At 59.4% G+C, this 18,087-nt stretch overlaps 1 protein-coding gene and 1 pseudogene across 4 annotated transcripts; one reads left to right on the top strand and one right to left on the bottom strand.

Annotated features, from left to right (window-relative positions):
• Positions 1-362: 362 nt before the first annotated feature.
• EPN1 (epsin 1) lies at positions 363-11,097 on the top strand. 4 transcript variants are annotated; one of them, XM_061389219.1, is made up of 11 exons: positions 363-454; positions 2,929-3,261; positions 6,169-6,418; positions 6,997-7,121; positions 7,513-7,587; positions 8,012-8,095; positions 8,829-9,132; positions 9,321-9,431; positions 9,540-9,626; positions 10,182-10,439; positions 10,515-11,097. In XM_061389219.1, exons 2-11 carry the CDS (start codon positions 3,034-3,036, stop codon positions 10,721-10,723), a joined length of 1,731 nt encoding a protein of 576 aa, XP_061245203.1. In that variant the 5' UTR covers positions 363-454; positions 2,929-3,033; the 3' UTR covers positions 10,724-11,097. The 4 variants fall into 4 exon arrangements, with proteins under 4 accessions (XP_061245203.1, XP_061245202.1, XP_061245205.1 ...); XM_061389218.1 differs by having other exon boundaries at positions 6,997-7,127; XM_061389222.1 differs by lacking the exon at positions 363-454 and adding an exon at positions 5,995-6,057 and having other exon boundaries at positions 3,181-3,261; positions 6,997-7,127.
• Positions 11,098-14,015: 2,918 nt separating this feature from the next.
• LOC133231047 (vomeronasal type-1 receptor 4-like) lies at positions 14,016-15,819 on the bottom strand (annotated as a pseudogene).
• Positions 15,820-18,087: the final 2,268 nt, after the last annotated feature.

The following is an 18,087-nucleotide window of genomic DNA, read 5'->3' as shown; positions in this document are numbered from 1 at the left end:
CCGCTGTTCCCACCCAGACTCTCCCTGCGTCCCGCCCCTATGTCGGCTAGCGGCGGCGGGCGGAAATGAGGCAAAAGGTACCCGGCCATGGCGCCCGCGCGCCGGAAATGACGACACGCGAGGGCGGGGCTAGGAAGTGGCGATTGCGCAGACTCGCCGCAGGCAGGACGGCCGGGTGGGTCGGGGGGTCACTTCCGCTTCCGGTCCGTCGCCTTCTTCGGTTGCTTCCCGTCCGCTCGGCGGCTCCCCTCCCCCGCCCGGCTCTCCGCGCCCCTCCCGGGCGGCGGGGCGGCGGGGCCGTCGACGTGCGGCCCTCCGTGCGTCCGCGCGTGCGCCCGAGCGCGGCTCCGCGTCCGCCGCCCGAGGCCCGGCACGCGCCCCGTGACACCGAGGCCGAGCGGGGGCAGGGGGCTGCCCGCCATGAGCCCCCAGAGCGCGGCGTGAGCGGCCCGAGGTGAGCGCGGGCGGGGAGCGGGGGGCGGGCGGGCGCGCTCTGGCAGCTCCGCGGCTTTCGTGTGTCTGCGCCCGCCAGGCCTGGACCGCCCGCGGCTCTCCGCCCCCCCGCGTTTGCCTCCCGCGGGCCCCGCCTGGGCCTCGCCGGTGCTCGTGTCCGTGTGTGTCTCGGCGTTTCTACAGAGCGCTCGTCCCTGTGTGTCTGTACCGGTCTTGTGCTTTTCTGTCACGTGTCGGCGTCGGAGGGTCAGAACTAATGCCAGTGTCTCCGGTCTGTGCCTCTCTCCCCGCCGTCCTCCCGTGTCATGTTTGTCCTGGTGCTCGTCTCTTCCAGCCCCGAGTCCCTCTCGGCGGGTCTGTCGCTTGGTCTGGGATCTGGCCTTCCTTCCAGGTTAATGAGTGAGGCGTGAAGAGCCCGACTCTGCAGTGAGAGGCCCACTTTGTGCCACCCTGTAATATTTATAAGCTGACCAGACAGTTCCTTAGTCTTTAAAATAGTAGGGCAGCCCTGCCTCATAACGGAGGTGATGCTGCTCCTCGCCCCTAGCCTGTCCTTAGCTGCTGGGAGCTCTGGTTCCCATTAGTACTTGTAGATTTTCTGTTCCACACGGTTAAGGTTTGATATCGTTTGATATCTGAGTAACTTTTGGAGAATTTTGCCATATCATTTGTCTTTTATTTAATCTCGTAATTTTGTTTGGGTCAGCCAATTGTGAAAAACCTAGTCTCCTTAGACGTACCCATGAAGTCTTAGTTTTGCTGTGTTGAGTTTTTCTTCTAACGTCCTTTAGTATAAACACTGTGTTAAGATAGCACATCTTCTTTCGAAAATGTTTTTTTTCTGATGATGAAAACCAGCCAGTGTTATTGAGCTCTTATTATCTGTGGATCTGGGAGTTGAGTACTTTATGTTCCCATTGTATTTAATCAACAAACCCGGCAGCTGGAAATCCTTTCCTTTATTTCAGAGTTGAGCAAACTGAATCCCAGGGAGGCCAGAATTTGGACCCAAGTTTCGTTGTTCTTTCCCTTTTCTTGTCTGATTTCCCAGTCCCAGCTTAGCCTGTTTCTGGGCCTCTGTGTTCTCTCTTTGCCTCCCTGCTTCACTCCGCTCTCGTTTCTTTATCTGTCGCTGTGTCTTTGCCCAGGTTTCTCTGTGTTTCTCTCCTCTCTCTCTCCTTTCCTCTCAAAGGCCCCTGCTCTGTGTCGCACACAAGCGCTGTGTCTTCGTGTGTCTGGCTGGGCCTATCTCTAGCCCTGGCCATCTCTCTCCAGCCGTTCACAGCCGTCTCCGCGTGTCTGGCTCCCCTGCGTTTGGGGCAGGGACTCAGGTGGTAGGAGGCCTCCACAGGAGAGGCTGCGGGCGATGGTCAGAGCCTGCTCTGGGACCCGGCTGCCCCGGGGGAGGCCCGGGCCTGGCTTCCTCCCTGTGAGGCGTCTGCAAGTCATGCATGGTCTGTGCGGTGGAGCAGAGGCGCAGGCGTGACCCGGTGCGAGGCTGCGGAGGGTTCACGGATCCCCGTCCCCTTTTCTGTTTCTTCTCGTCACCCTCCCCTCAGCAGAGGTTAAGTTAAAGGGACCTGTTTTGGAGCCTGAGGTGGCCTGGGACGGAGCCTGCACCGCCTGCCTAGTGTGTGACCTTGGCCGGGCGCTTAAGCTCTGTGACCCGTCTCCTCCTGTTAGAACCCAGTGTCGGTGTCAGATGAGATCACGCGTGTCCCGTGCTCCCTGAGTGCCGGGCACACCTCCGGGGCCCAGCCAGGGGGCTGCACTCTTCCTTATCTACCCCCGGCGGGACACCACGTCCCCCTCCCCACCTCCTGGCCCTCTCCCTTTCTCGGCCTCCTCCGTGTGCCCCGTTTCTGCCCCCACCTGCGCTGGAGGTCTCTCCTGCCTGCCCCCCCTTCCCTTCCTTCCTGCTCCGTTTACTGAGTGGCTCTTCCGGGCCAGCTCTTCTGCCGGGAAAAGCCTCGTCCATCCAGAGCTACATGGTTGCTGCCCCCACGGGCTCTGGGGGCGGCCAGCCCGAGTCAGACATGCTTAGGAAATCACGAGGACAAGCCCTGGTGTGGGGGTGGGTCGGGCTGGAGGTTCCTGCTGAGCCTAGTGGAGGACGGGAGGAGGAATGGGGTGGCTGTCTCAGGACCCACCCACGGGGACAGCGTGCGTCCTGACCCCCAGCTTCCCTTTCGGTGTCTAGACTCCGGATAGAGGCCCCATCTTACAGAGGAGAAAACTGAGGCTCCAGAGGTGCCAGCTAGGAAGTGTTAGCTGGGGTGTGCCCCAAGGGCCCTTAGCCCCCTGCACGCTCTGCCACCAGAGCAGGAAGGTGCTGGGCATGATTGAGGAACTGAGAGACAGTGGGGTGACTCAGGCAGAGACTCACTGGTTGCGGCAGGAACCCCGTCCTGCGCCTCAAGGGCCAGGCGGCTGCAGGCCCCACGCCTGGTTCTGAAGGTCCTCTCCACCCCCCAGATGCGGTGACCCGCCAGTTGCTGCCACGCTGCCTCCCCCGTCCTGTTGCCCGGCTCTGCTCGCCCGGGGGCCCGTCCCCACCCCCCGCCACCACCCCCCGCCACCATGTCGACCTCCTCGCTGCGGCGCCAGGTGAAGAACATCGTCCACAACTACTCGGAGGCCGAGATCAAGGTGCGTGAGGCCACGAGCAACGACCCCTGGGGCCCGTCCAGCTCGCTCATGTCCGAGATCGCTGACCTCACCTACAATGTGGTCGCCTTCTCCGAGATCATGAGCATGATCTGGAAGCGGCTCAATGACCACGGCAAGAACTGGCGGCACGTCTACAAGGTCAGTGTGTGTGGGGGGCCCGCCGGGCAAGGGGGGCGGCTGGCCGGGGGGCACCTGGAGGCAGGCCCACTTTCCCAGTTTCCGGGAGGAACTGGAGTTCTGTGTCTTTTCAGTGAAGGCAACAAACATAACGATTTTAAGAATTTTTAGTTCCGTGGTGTTTTCTCCTTGTGGAGTTAGGGCCATTGTTTGAGGTAGTGCTGGGCCGCAGTGGCTGCTTTTGTCGCGGAGCACGGGCTCTGGGACATTTAGGCTCGTGCTTGTGGCGCTTGGGCTTAGTTGCTCTGCAGTGTGTGGGATGGACCACATGCCACCTGGACCAGGGATGGAACCGTGTCTCCTGCATTGGCAGCTGGATTCTTATCCCCTGTGCCATCAGGGGAGCCCCAAGTCTTGTGAACTTTGAAGAAGGGGCAGGTTCTAGGCTGGTCTGCTCTCAAGGCCTACGTGGATGTTCCGTGTCCACTCTCATGTGCCGCGAGCCCAGCCCCCTCCGCACCTCCTGTCATCCCCGGGGTCCTCTGTGCATGGGGCTCCAGGCAGGGGTAGTAGCCCCAGGGAGAGTGGGGGTCGTGGGACGGCTCCGTTTCTTTGCTGCGGTGGTGCTCACGCAGCTACGTCTGATTTCCAGAACTCAGAGCTGCATGAGAGTTTTACTGTAAGTCATTTCCTGCTTTTAAAAAGGAAAACGAGTCTGGGTTTTAGGGATCATTCCCTATTAAGAGAACAAAGATTTGTTACTTTTAAAAACCCCACACTCCCAAGTGTTTAAGTTCGGGCTGATGACAGGGGACATAACTGGCTACCTGATGGTGATTTTTAAGTGGCTTGCACCGTCTGCTCTTGCACACATGGCGGGGATGACTGTCCAGTTGCGCTTGCCATTTTCCAGAACCGGGATTTCTGGGCCCACGCTCATGCCCTGACCCCGTGCTGTGCACGCGCGCCCCTATTCAGTGCACAGAGAGACGGACAGACCCCAGGCTTCGGGGGAGGGGGACTCGGTTGCACACGGCCGTCTCCCGTCTCGCTGCTGCTCTGGGGGCCTGGGGCCTGGTGTCCCAGGGCGGGTCCGGGAGTGGCCAGGGCTGGGCTGAGGCCAACTCTGGATAGTGGACTCCTGGGCCCAGGAGTGCCGAGGAGTCCCATCCGTGAACTTGAGTGGTCAAGGTTCTGCTCTATGTGGGGTGGGCAGCACAGGGAGGCGCTGGTCTCATGGCCCGGAGCCCGCGCTGGCCCGGCCACCCGGCCCAGGGAGGCTGCGGGGCTGCTGGCTCCCTGCCATGCCCCGATCGGCTCACTGATCGCCTGAGGCACTTGTTGGGGAGGGACGGGAGGGACGTGGCCTGGTGACTGAGCTGTGGGTGAGGGCGGTGGAGGCACTTTCTCCAGGGCTGCCCCCGCACCGGGTGGAGGCGTGCAGGTTTGCAGCGAAGCCCACCAGCTGTGGCTCCAGCCGCGCTTGGTGTGAGGGAAGCGCTGTCGGTGTGTGGTCTGCGTGGGCTGCACTCAGGATGGGACCCTGGCCCCCGCGGGGCGACCTGCTGAGCCCTGTTGGCGTGTGCCCATGGCTGGGACCCCTGGGGCAGCCCGCTGGCCCCTCTGTGTGCCCGGGGTGGGGATAGGTAGCTCGTCTCCCAGGGACACGGCACCTGAGGTAGTGACGGAGACTCCCGGGGCTGCGGTCACTGATGCCCGCTTCCTGTGCGGAGGGTGAGGTGTGGCGGCTGCATGGAGCTCACACATGTCCCTCCCCTAGGGGTTAGGTCGTTCCTGTGCTCACACACACAATTCTCAAGTGCTCAGAGCCCTGAGATGCGCGTTTTGAGGCTGATGCCAGGGCTGCTTCTGGACTGGGCTGCGGTGGTTGCCTGGTGTGCGGGCCCCCGGAGCATGGTGTTGGCATCCCCTTCCCTCGGGGACTGTTGTCATGTGTGGGTGTGACCTCGGGAAGCCGCTGAACCCCAGGGTGCGGCTGGCCCAGGGGGTCAGGAGCCTGTGGTCCCCATGCGGTGCGAGGTGTAAACACCTCTGGGTCAGTTAAAGACTAACCTCCGGCAACCTGGTAACCATATCGACACACCTCTGGGAGCCGTGCCAGACCTTAGCTGGGCTCCCGGGAAGGCAGTGGAGACGTGACCTGGGTGAATTCCAGCGTGGCCCTGGGCTGGCTCCTCTGCTGACGTGGTAGCCCAGGGCAGTGCAGTGGGTCTGGGAGGCCCGGGCGTCACCTGCAGACTGCGTGTGCCCTCTGCCTGAGGACTGTGGCTGGGGCCTCCTGCAGGGCCTGGACGGACCCAGCCCTCTCTCGCTCTCAGAGGCCTCGCCCAGGGTGTGGGCTGCAGGGTATTCCCATCTGACTTGTTGGGAAGGAAGTGTGTCCCCATGTCATAAAATGAGAAGATCCCAAAGGCTGTTTCTCCCTCCCTCTGAGGCCGTGGTCCTCCAGTCGTGCCAGGCGGGTGTGGAGTCCCTGCTTCAGACGACACTTGCTAGGCTCCTGGTATGCACTGAGCACCTGAGTGTGACCTTCCGGGTCCAGCCGTGTGGCCTTTGTCTTCGTTTTTTCGAAACAGCAGGTCTGTGCTGTGCAGGGACACCTGCGTGGGCTGCGGGCCAGGCCTGCATTTCCCCCCGCTGTGCCTTGAGACAGACGGAGGTCGCACGCACTGCGGTTCGTCCTTGTCACCCAGGGGCGCCGTGCTGTGCCGTCATCACCCACCTTGTTCACAGCATCTTCGTCCCCCAAGTCCGGGCTCTGGGTTTGCTTGCTTCGATGCTTCTGTGAGCTAGCTGGTGCGCTCTGTTCTTGGGGCTCGGCTCCTGCTGCCCGGGGGGCTGTTCTCCAGGTCCCGCTGGGGGCACTGGTGCTGCTGGGCCCTGGGTGACGAGGCGATGCCCCTGCAGGCCATGACACTGATGGAGTACCTCATCAAGACGGGCTCGGAGCGCGTGTCACAGCAGTGCAAGGAGAACATGTACGCTGTGCAGACGCTGAAGGACTTCCAGTACGTGGACCGCGATGGCAAGGACCAGGGTGTGAATGTGCGTGAGAAGGCCAGGCAGCTGGTGGCCCTGCTGCGTGACGAGGACCGGCTGCGGGAGGAGCGTGCTCACGCACTCAAAACCAAGGAGAAGCTGGCGCAGACTGCCACAGGTGAGCGGGGGTCACTGCGGGCTGGGATCACAGCGAGACGCCAGCGGACGGCCAGGGGTTTCTCTACTGACCATGGTCAGGGTGGAGCAGTGCAATGCTGGGGGCAGGGGCTGCAGGGGAAGGCTGCTGCTCCCTTTGGTCTTCACCCGCGTTTTCTCTCCAGCCTTTGCTCACTCACCCCTGGTGCCTAGAGCGGGGTGGGGGCCAGCTGTGCAGGCTGTCCCCTCCCAGCATCTAGCCCCGGGCCCAGCCCTGGAGCCCGAGACCCCTGGCTCCCCAGTGGGAGCCATCGGGAGCTTTCCAGCCCTGGAGAAGGGGGAGGAGGCCATTCATCCCTCAACCGAGAGCAGGAGCTTAGGCCTCTGGCTCAGAGGTCCTCAGGGCCCTGCCCCTCACCAGCTGACTTTTGCCCAGGCCCTCAGGGCCGTCCCTCCGCGCCCCGGTCGTTCCTCCAGGTGGGGTCGCCTCACTGTTCCTCAGCCACGGAGTCTGCATCCCACTGGGGCACGGGAGCGTCTCAGACTCTGCCCTCTGTTGGGTCCCATCTTCTTGGGGTCTCAGCGGCTATGTTCCCTCAGCTTCCTCCGCAGCCGTGGGCTCCGGGCCCCCGCCCGAGGCGGAGCAGGCCTGGCCACAGAGCAGCGGGGAGGAGGAGCTGCAGCTGCAGCTGGCGCTGGCCATGAGCAAGGAGGAGGCCGACCAGGTACCGGTGCGCTGCTGTGGGGTCGCAGGCGCGGGTCTGAGTCCGCTCTGTTTCCATCTCCACGCCTCGCCTCCGCCCCTCCAGCTCTCCCTCTCCACCCTCCTCCTCTCTGGAGGACTGGCCCCACCCCAGCTTGTCTCTGCTGTTCTTCACCAGGTCGGGGCCCTGACTCTGTCTCGTGCTCGGTCTGGCCCGGCTGTCTTCCCTCCTCCTGTGTGTGCATGTTCAGGCTCTCTCCCCGCCTCCCCGGCCCCGCCTACCACCTGACCCCGCCCCTCACACTTCCCGGCCCCGCCCTTCACACGGTTTCCGCGGCTCCGCCTCCTCTCTGACCCCGCCCCCTCGTGCTCTCTCTCCCTGGCCCCGCCCCCTCACGCTCTCTCTCCCCCAGCCCCCGTCCTGCGGCCCCGAGGATGACGCCCAGCTCCAGCTGGCCCTTAGTTTGAGCCGTGAGGAGCACGATAAGGTCAGAGCAGCTTCCCCGACCACCAGGCTCACCTAAGACCCTTCCTAGGTCCCCGCCCCCACACTCCCGCTGCAGCTTCTGTGGGACCCCTTGTCAGACCGGCTCAGACCGTGCCCCACCCCCACCCCACGGCGTGTGTAGCTGCTCTGGGCTGAGGGTGCCCTGCTCGCCACCGCCAGCACCCACCCCACGGGAGGAGACCCCTGCGTCAGGCGCCCCTGTCCCCGCACAGCACCCTCACTCCGACCTCGCTCCGCCCCCGTGTCCCTTCACATCGCACCTTTGTCCACATCCCATTGTAATTTTCAGTCGCCTTGTCTGGGTGGGGGCTTCTGGGGCCATGCATTTCTGGGGGAGGGGGTGCAGTGAGAGTCCAGTCACCCAGAGTCTGACCCCTCCCCGCCTGCCGCTCCGGGTGGATCAGGAGGAGCGGATCCGCCGTGGGGACGACCTGCGCCTGCAGATGGCCATAGAGGAGAGCAAGAGGGAGACGGCAGGCCAGGAGGAGGTGAGTGTGGCCCTAGGCCAGCTTTGGCCAAAGGTGACTTCAGTGTGCACACAGCTCCCTGCTCCTGGGAGGGGGGGCATAACTAGGGGCCCCCTCCGCATCCAGGGGGATCTGGCTCAGCCCAGGGACAGCCCGGGATCGGGATTGGTGTGTGCACTGCTATGCTGCCCCGGAGCCCATGAACTGGGGCGGGTCAAGGGGGCCTGGGTCGGCCCGGCGAGGACATGGCCCAGGGCGGCTTTGGCCTTGGTCCTCAGTTCTGCAGGGCTGGTTGGCGGTCTGGGTTGGTGGGGAACGGTGTGTCTGTGTGGGGGCCTGCTGACGGCTGTGACGAGAGCGATGGCGGGGCCCCGAGGAAGGAGGGCTGGGGGCCGTGTGGGGTGGGGAGGCGGCGGGCAGAGCAGAGCCTGTCAGAGCAGCCGGCGGCGGCGTCCGCCCCCACTTCCCTCTAGTCCGCGGAAGCTCAGCCTCCTGGTGGGCCGCCTCCCTCCCCCCTTCTCCTCCTGCTAAAGAGAAAGGGTGTCCTTTATTTTTAGGTCTGATCTGGGGTCATCTCCACCCCTCTTCTTGTTCTGGGCACTTCTCTCTACCTCCGGATCCCCTCTCTATCCCCCAGGGTCCCCTCTCGAAGTCTGGGGTCCCCTCCTCCTTCTGGGTACTTTTTTCTACCCTCCCCACGGGGTGCCCTCTGGGTCCGGAGTCCCCTCACCCCTCGCTTTCTTTTCTCCTGCAGTCATCCCTCATGGATCTTGCTGACGTCTTCACGGCCCCGGCTGCTGCTCCTGCCACTGATCCCTGGGGGGCCCCTGTGTCCATGGCTGCTGCCCTCCCCACAGCTGCCCCCGCCTCGGACCCTTGGGGGGGACCTCCTGTCCCTCAGGCTGCTGATCCTTGGGGGGGTCCAGCCCCTACCCCGGCCTCTGGGGACCCCTGGAGGCCTGCTGCCCCTGCAGGGCCCCCAGCTGACCCTTGGGGGGGGACCCAGGCCCCTGCGGCTGGAGAAGGACCAGCACCCGACCCGTGGGGGGGCTCTGATGGTGAGACCCCCTGCCCCCAGTATGCAGCCCTGGGGGTGGGGGACTGGTAGCTGTGGGGGTGGAGGTGGCCTCTGGGATGGGGTAATGGGGGCTAGGTGGGAGGGGCCGGGCCCGCGGCCGCAGGGACGCCTGGCTTAGGGTGGGCAGAGGGGAGTGCCGGCGCCTCACACGCCGCCTTCTGACCCCAGGTGGGGCCCCAGTTAGCGGACCCCCGGCCTCTGACCCCTGGGCCCCAGCTCCGGCCTTCTCAGACCCCTGGGGGGGGTCCCCTGCCAAGCCCAGCACCAATGGCACTGCAGGTAACTGGAGGGGGGCTTCGGGGGGGGCGGGGGCAGATCCCTGGGTGTGTGAGGGGTCCGGTCTCCTGGGTCCTAGGGAAGTTGAGTGTCATCTTGACCCCCACGCAGTGGTTGGGGGCTTTGACACGGAGGCCGACGAGTTCTCTGACTTCGACCGCCTGCGCACGGCCCTGCCGGCCTCTGGGAGCAGCACAGGTGAGCCCCCACCCCGCCCGCGCTGGGCGTCCATTGCACTGTCACCCGCCGGTGTTCAGAGACGAGCACGTGTCCTTTGACGTGATGGCAGGTTTGGTGGGGAACCGCGCCCCCCTCCTCACCTGCCTGCTGGGGTTTCTGCGTACGGCGGGCGTGCTGCCCACTGGCCTGGCCTGTGCGCCTTGCTCCTGGGAGACCCCTGTGCTCTGTCCACGTCCGAGCAAACGCTCACTTGGAGGCAGCAGGCCCGGGGCTCGTCCTTCCGCCTCTCTGCAGCTTTTTTTGTGCCTTTTCCCCAACATAGCTGGGGTTCTGCTATCTTTAAAAAAACAAAACCAGGCCCGGCGAAGGGTAGTCGGTCCACCTGGCCCCACCCCGGTGGTCCCCACGTGTGTGCCGGTCTCCTGGGAGCTGTCCGCGCTGCTGGGCCTGCACCTCCTCGCCCCTGAGGTGGAGGCCTGGCCCCTGGGCCACGCCCACCGCGGGTGGCTCGGGGCCCCTCTCCCGGGCCCTGCGTCTCAGGGTCTCCCCTGAGCCCTTCTGCGGCCCCTTCAGGGGAGCTGGAGCTGCTTGCCGGAGAGGTGCCCGCCCGCAGCCCTGGCGCCTTCGACATGAGCGGGGTCGGGGGCTCTCTGGCTGAGGCTGTGGGGAGCCCCCCGCCCGCGGCCGCTCCGACCCCCACGCCGCCCACGCGCAAGACGCCAGAGTCTTTTCTGGGCCCCAACGCGGCTCTGGTGGACCTGGACTCGCTGGTGAGCCGGCCGGGCCCCGCGGTGCCCGGGGCCAAGGCCTCCAATCCTTTCTTGCCAAGCGGTGAGTGTAGCTGCGGGGACTGGGGGGCGCGGGGTCGCGGGCAGACCCCTGACTGCCTCGCCCTCCTCCCCGCAGGAGCCCCGGCCACCGGCCCCTCCATCACCAACCCCTTCCAGCCTGCGCCCCCCGCGACGCTCACCCTGAACCAGCTCCGGATCAGCCCCGTGCCCCCAGTCGCGGGAGCGCCGTCCACGTACATCTCTCCCCTCGGCGGGGGCCCTGGCCTGCCCCCTATGATGCCTCCGGGACCCCCGGCCCCCAACACTAACCCCTTCCTCCTATAATCCGGGGCGGGAGGGGCCTCCCCCATTCTGCTCCCTGGGAGACCAGTGTTGTGAGTGCATGTGAATCGGGGGACCCTGCCCCCCCCAGCGCCCTTCCCCCTCCTGGGGCCCACTCACACTACAGCCTCTTCCTGTGTCCCCCGCCCGCCTCCCTGAGAGAAACTGGACGCGGCTGGGGAGGGTGCTGGCCGGAGGAGGACCCTTCCCACGGCATTAGAAGGGGGAGGGGCAGCGGGGGGCCCCCGCCAGTTCCCCTCCCCCAGCCTCTGGCCCTCAATCAGTGTTTGAGCCGCCTCCTCCCCTCACGCACCCCTCGGTGAATCCTCGGTGATGATTTTGGCAACTTCGGGAATAAATGGCAATTCTCACGGGCATGGAGCCCCCCAGTCCCACTCATGGGTCCTGTGGCCCCTTCCCCCAGGGGTCCGGGGCTTGCAGTCCATCTGCCTCTTAGGGGCAGGGGGGAGCCTCGATTTCCCTGACTCCGGGTGCCGTGGGGGGGTTCTGTGTCGGGGGTGGGAGGGGCTCCGTGGGTCGTTGGGCTGCGGCCCCCTGGCCGTCTGGAGAGCTGATGGAGGTGGGGCGTGGACGGTGTCGAGAGCGGGGCTGGACTTGTGGGTTGTTGGTGAGGACTCCGTGTGTGCACACATGCACACCCGCCACGTGGGGCGCAGGGCCCTGGGCCCCCAGAAAGAGCGCCCGGGTGACTGGGCTTCAGGGAGAACCCCACCGCACTCGAGGGGCTAGGTCCCACTGTGGGGTGCTCCTGCAGCTGTTCTCTCAACTGGCTCTGGCTTCGGGGACCCGTGGGCCGGGTGCCCCGAGATCAGCTGGCCCACGTCCTTTCCCAGGAGGTGCCCCCCCTCTGGGTGAGGGCAGGACAGACCTCCAGGGTTCCGGAGGGCCTGCACGGACGCCCGGGCTGCCCCGCTGGACCACCCTCTGACGTCTGGGGGACTGGCGGGTCCTCGACACTACAGCTATCTCCGCGCCCGGTGCCGGGACGGATGGAAGAGGGGCCACCCCGCTGCCCCAGGGAGGGTGGAGACCCAGGGAACTTGCTCCGGGAGGTTGGCCGGAGGTGGTCTGCGGGGGAGCGGGGCGGGGTTCCGGTGAGTGTAGACTGGCAGGACACGCTTCCTGTCCCCAGGGCCCCCACATCAACACCGCCCATACTCACCTGCCCTCCCCTGAACCTGCCATGGTCCCTAACTACACCCCCCCCTCACAGGCCCTGGACCCCACACATGAAGCCCCTTGGTCCCCCCAAACCCCGATGGTAGGATGAAGGTAGGTATTTCAGAGGCTTTTCACCAAAAACACGTTTCTTTTGCCGTCTTCAAATTCCCTATTGAGCGTGTCTTATTCTCCTCTGCTCAGTTGTCCAGTCGTGTCTGACCGTTTGCGACCCCACAGGCTGTAGCCCACCAGGCTAGTCTGTCCATGGGATTCTCATCTGGGCAAGGATACTGGAGTGGGTTGCCATGCCTTCCTCCAGGGGATCTTCCTGACACAGGGATTGAACCTGCATCTCTTGCGTCGCCTGCATTCGTGGGCGGATTTTTTACTGCTGAGCACCAGGGAGGCCCCCTGGGCTAATTCTTTATTTCTTCCAGCTTATTTTACTTCTGTTTGATCACTTAAGAGTTTCCCTGAGTATTGTTTAATGTGTTCCTTAAAATACAGTTTTAACTGACGCTTTCCAGCACAGGAAACTGTAGAGAGGAGGACCCGCCCCCTACTCCTGTCTCTGCTCAACGTTTGTCCAACCTCCCCCAGATCCAGTTTCCTCACAAACCCCTCCCCTGGAGAATTTTGGAGATTGCACTCTGGCTAGGAACGATTTGGTGTTAGTTCGTATGTGGTGGGGGGACCCTACAGATGTCCCTGTAGCTCAGGCAAAGAATCTGCCTGTGATGCAGGGGGCCAGGGTTTGATCCCTAGGTGGGGAAGATCCTCTGGAGAAGGGAATGGCAGCCCATTCCAGTGTTCTTGTCTGGAGAAGTCCATGGACACAGGAGCCTGGTGGGCTATGGTCCAGGGGGTTGCAAAGAGTTGGACACGACTGAGCGACCGAGCACACATAACTTCAATCATTATAAAGACAAAAAATGATTGTTTAAAAAATGAGAATTAAGCGAGGTGCTAGAAATGGATGGATGTAGTTGGAGCTCCAGTCAGACCCCCTTTACCTGTAGCATGCCACACAGCCCCAGCTGCAGACTAACTTGTGGGTCTCCAAGAGCTGCCCCCTGCGGAGAGCAGCAACCTAACACTGCAGACTGGGAGAAAATACTTGGCAGTCTGACACTGGAAAGGATTCAACATTCAGAATGTATAAAATACTCCCCCAAACGAACAACAAAAACAACCCCATACAAAAATGTGCAAGGACTTGAAAAATGACATTTCTCCAAAGACAAACAGCCAGCAAATACTTGAAAAGGTGCTCGGCATCATTAGCCGTTGGGGAAGAGCTGATGAAAACCACAGATAGCACCTCACAGCTGCTAGGGTGGCTACAGTCAACTGGGAAATGGCACATACTGGAGAAGATGTGGAGAAACTGGGACGCCTGTGCATTGCTGGTAGGACTAAGAAATCGAGCAGTAGCTGTGGAAATGTTTGGTGATTTCTCCAAAGGTCACACACACAGATAGCCAGGACCCAGCTGTGTCTCCCAGGTGTACATGAAACTAAGCTGAAACCAGGGACGCGACAGACCTACACACCCATGTTAACTATTCACAACAGCCAGCAGACAAGACCGCACAAGTGTCCATCAGTGACTGAGTAGGTCGATGAAACGTGTGTACGTAGAACAGACTAGATTCCAGCCATAAAATGTGGAAGTTTGGTATCTGCCACAAGGTGGAACGACCTTGAGAACATTATGCTTAGGGAGACATGGCACCTACAGAAGGACAAACAGCACTATGACTTGGCGTACATGGAGTACCTGGAGCAGGCAAATCTGTAGAGACAGAGTAGAACAGAGGACGGTCTGGGCTGAGAAGGGCCAGTGATTGTTTTAATGATACCAAGCGTCTAGGTGGTGGTGATGGCTGCCCGCATTGCGAGTGTGTTGATTGCCGCTGCATTATACACTTGAGGATGGTTAAAGTCGTAAGTATGGTGTTAGGCATGTTTAATAACAAAAAAATATAAAAACGGTAAGTGGTAGATGACTAAATACAGCAATCATGGATGGTACAGAAACTGACTTCTATACATTTAATCTTCGACAGCAAGGAGATCAAACCCGTCAGTCCTAAAGGAGATCAGTCCTGAATATTCACTGAAATGACTGATGCTGAAGCTCCAATACTTTAGCCATCTGATGTGAAGACGTGACTCATTAGAAAAGACCCTGATGCTGGGAAAGATTGAGGGCAGGAGAAGGGGACGACAGGATGAGGTGGTTGGATGGCATCACTGACTCAATGGACGTGAGTTTGAGCAAACTCTGGGAGATAGTGAAGGACAAGGAAGGCTGGCATGCTGCAGTCTGTGGGGTCTTAAAGAGACAGAGTCACCACTTAGTGACTGAACAACAGCAGCAAACCTTTCAACAGTGATTTCAACAACTCACGAGCAGAAATGAGGAGATGCAGAGTCCTTAAGGATCAAGAGGAAGGGGCTAAAAGTGGGGAAGCAAAGCCAGAATAAGAGTGGCCTGCATCAATCACAGACAAGACTCCAGAAGAATAGTGGTGTAAAACTTGAAAGTGGAATTCAGTTTGTAAAAGTTGACCAAGGTGACCACCAGCATCAGGATGGTGTGGGCGGCTCTGGTCTCTGGGCGGCATCTGTGGTGCCCAGTGGGGGTGTGAATATACTGCACCCTCTGGCGGTGTCTGAGCAGGAGAAGCACCATGGAGCCACTGGACCAGACCATGAGGGTAAGAAACACGGCATCCGAGGTGGACCACTGGAGGCCAATGGCTGCTTTGGGACTTGATGAACAGAACCACTTCCCTTGATTGTCGGTATCATTTCCTGTGTCCTGTGGACGAGTGACTGCCACAGGAACAGAGTTAGTCATTAAGAGACTGAGCATCCAGCAGACCCAACAGGAAGGGCCAGTGACCTTGAGGGCCCTTCCTCTGAGCATCACCCACTCCGCTCTCCTGGGGGTGAGAGTGAAGGACCGATAGGTGCTTAGGACACAGGTGGAGCACAGGGTGGTGCCTCGAGCCACTCTCTGTATATAATACACAAGCTTACACCCGAGACTGGACAGGGGCTTCCTCAAAACAAAAACTGCAATGGCAGTGTGAGGAATGCCAGGGGAGAGAACCAGGAGGCTGGCCAGGGCCAAGTGTGTGAGAATCACATCTGTGCCTCCTTTTCCGGTCAAGCAAGACTGGAGACATGCTGTGGAAGAAAAGGAAGACATTACCCAGAGCCCCCAACCACCACCTGAAACAAAGATGGTTTTCACAGCCGCCTCCCCTAGTGTTCTCAGGGCATCTCTGTAAAAAGACATGGAGGGGACGTCAGAGTGGCCTGGAGCGGAAAGGGGGCTGAACTGGTGCTGACACCAGCAATCTTCACATAGAACCAACAGTGGACAAGAATTCTTCATCTTTTCCTCTCCTGAGAAGGGAGACACTGTCATGCTCCACAGGAGGAGCTCAACCTGGAGAATATATACATGACACCACTTACACTTTTCGCTATGATTATTTTGTATTTATTTCTATTTACCTGTATATCCTGATCCTCCACCTGAAGGTAAGGTCCATGCACTTAGGAACCAGGTCTGTCCTGTTCAATAACACGGTTGGCCAATAATAAGTGTTAAATAACATGTACTGAGTATATGAATGTGTTACAGGACACATATGCAAGGATGTTCTCCACACCCCTTAGTTGAGCTAATAAGACGGTCTAATTTTAACAGAGTGTGCAAGTGAGTTATAGCAAGCTCCTATTTCATCAGACTTACTGGACACTAAATAACTTTTAAAAATGAGTCTTCAGGACTTCATGGACTTCAGCTTTCCAGGTCCTCACTCAAGGAGCTCATTCAAGTCATCACTCCATCCCAACAGGACTGAATAGGAAGAAAATTCTTGCATCATGAAGAGAGGAGAGACAACGGGCACCACTGCCTCCAAGACTGGAGAGACGGACAGTGACTAGCGGGGCTCACGATTCTGGAGCAGACTCACGATGGAGACACCTTGCGAATAAGGCCTGCCAGGACGAGAAATGCTGCAACATAACTGATGGGGAAAAAACTCCCTTTGTGCTTTCAGTGGGGAATGGAGGAAGAAACCATTTTCAAATACACCAGAGTGTGGGGTTCTTCTTACAAGGTCTGCCTTCAGGAGAGACTTAACTGGAGCCTAAGCAGCCGGGGTCTTCTCAGAGCCTGACTGACCTGGGAAGGGAAATCCCCAGCATCCAGCCCACTCTAGCCATGCTGTCCCATCCATGGGGGAGGAAAACATGGAGAAACAGGTTCACAGTCCAGAGGCACAGGCTCACGGACTGACTGGGACCTCATCGTAGGAGGTGGACGCTGCCCTCTCCCCACACCTCACCACCACATCGCTCAAGGTTTATTAACAGTTCCTTTAACCCAGTACACTATGTCCAGATATCAAGAAAACATTCCTAGGCATACTACAAGGCAAAGAACAGTTTGAAGACACAGAGCGAGCATCAGATGCAGACACGGCAGGAATGTTGGGATGGTCAGACCTGGAAGGTGAATCAACTATGATCACTGTGCTGAGGGCTCTAGTGGATAAAGCAGACACGTGCGGGAACAGCTGGGCAATGAGAGCAGGAGAGGGGAATTCTAAGGAAGAACTAGGAAGAAATGCCGGAGACCAAAGCACTGTCTCAGAAATGAAGGATGCCTTTGATGGGCTTGTTAGTAGGTTGGAGGGAATGTTAGTAGATGTGGAAAGAGTGTCTGAGCTTGAGGGTCTATCAGTAGAAATCTGCAAACTGCAAGGCCAGGACAGAGACTTAACACAAAATGGAGTATCCAACGGCTGTGGGAGAAGTACCAAGGGTGGAACACGTGCACAGTGGGACTATCAGAAGGCAAGATAGAGAAAAAGAAATATTTGAAGCAACAATGAGAATTTCCCCCCAAAACAATGTCAACACCAAACCACCGATCCAGGAAGCCCACAGAACCCCAAAGAGGATAAATGCCTTCTCCCCAAACCATATTTGCAGGCATGTCATATTCAAAATAATATACCCAAATGTTCAAATACCCAGTATTCTTGCCTGGAGAATCCCATGGACAGAGGAGCCTGGTGGGCTCACAAAGAGCGGGTCACAGAGTCTGACATGACCGAGCAACTGAACAGCAATGCAGCCTGTCAAGTTCTGGTGACTGAAGAAAGTGGAGACTCCGCTGTCCTGCCTGTGTAGAGACTCAAACATCCCTCTGCTCTGGGGCACACATGTCCCTAAGTGCACACATACTGCCGGGCACCAGGCTGACCTCACATGACACTTGCTGAATTTACAAATGCCTCCGTGCTGTGGACCCTGCTCTCTCAACTCTGCCTTCTGGAGAAATCTGAGATGTGAAGAAGACATTCCATAAACTGGACCCACCTCCAGGCCACTAGGTTCTCCTGTGGCCTCCACTGACCGCTCAGCTGTGGAGTGAGGCCCCTGTGGGGGCTTTTATGGGGGACGGTCCCTCCTCCCTCCTTACTTACATCCCACCTCTCCTCCTCAATCCCATCAGAATTTATTTCTGGAATAAGTGAGATTTTATTGAGGACACACGGAGTTCACCACAAGGAAAGGTGAACAATTTATCCTGGCAGCAGTTTTATTTTTGTTAATGTTGAAATAATTGTCCAGGTCTGTGATGGCGCTTTTCCTACCCAGGGTGACCTGTCAGCAAAGCAAAACTTAGGTAAATGTATTCTTTTTAATACATTTGAAGCAGTTCTAATGAGGTGGATGAAACTGGAGCCTATTATACAGAGTGAAGTAAGCCAGAAAGAAAAACACCAATACAGTATACTAACGCATATATATGGAATTTAGAAAGATGGTAACAATAACCCTGTATACGAGACAGCAAAAGAGACACTGATGTATAGAACAGTCTTATGGACTCTGTTGCAGAGGGAGAGGGTGGGAAGATTTGGGAGAATGGCATTGAAACATGTATAATATCATGTATGAAACGAGTTGCCAGTCCAGGTTCGATGCACGATACTGGATGCTTGGGGCTGGTGCACTGGGACGACCCAGAGGGATGGTATGGGGAGGGAGGAGGGAGGAGGGTTCAGGATGGGGAACACATGTATACCTGTGGCAGATTCATTTTGATATTTGGCAAAACTAATACAATTTGTAAAGTTTAAAAAAAA

This window comes from Bos javanicus, chromosome 18 (genome assembly GCF_032452875.1).
Source record: "Bos javanicus breed banteng chromosome 18, ARS-OSU_banteng_1.0, whole genome shotgun sequence".
Taxonomy (NCBI): Eukaryota; Metazoa; Chordata; class Mammalia; order Artiodactyla; family Bovidae; genus Bos; species Bos javanicus.
The sequence above is the reverse complement of the archived record's forward strand: the minus strand, read 5'-3'. Positions and strand labels throughout refer to the sequence as shown.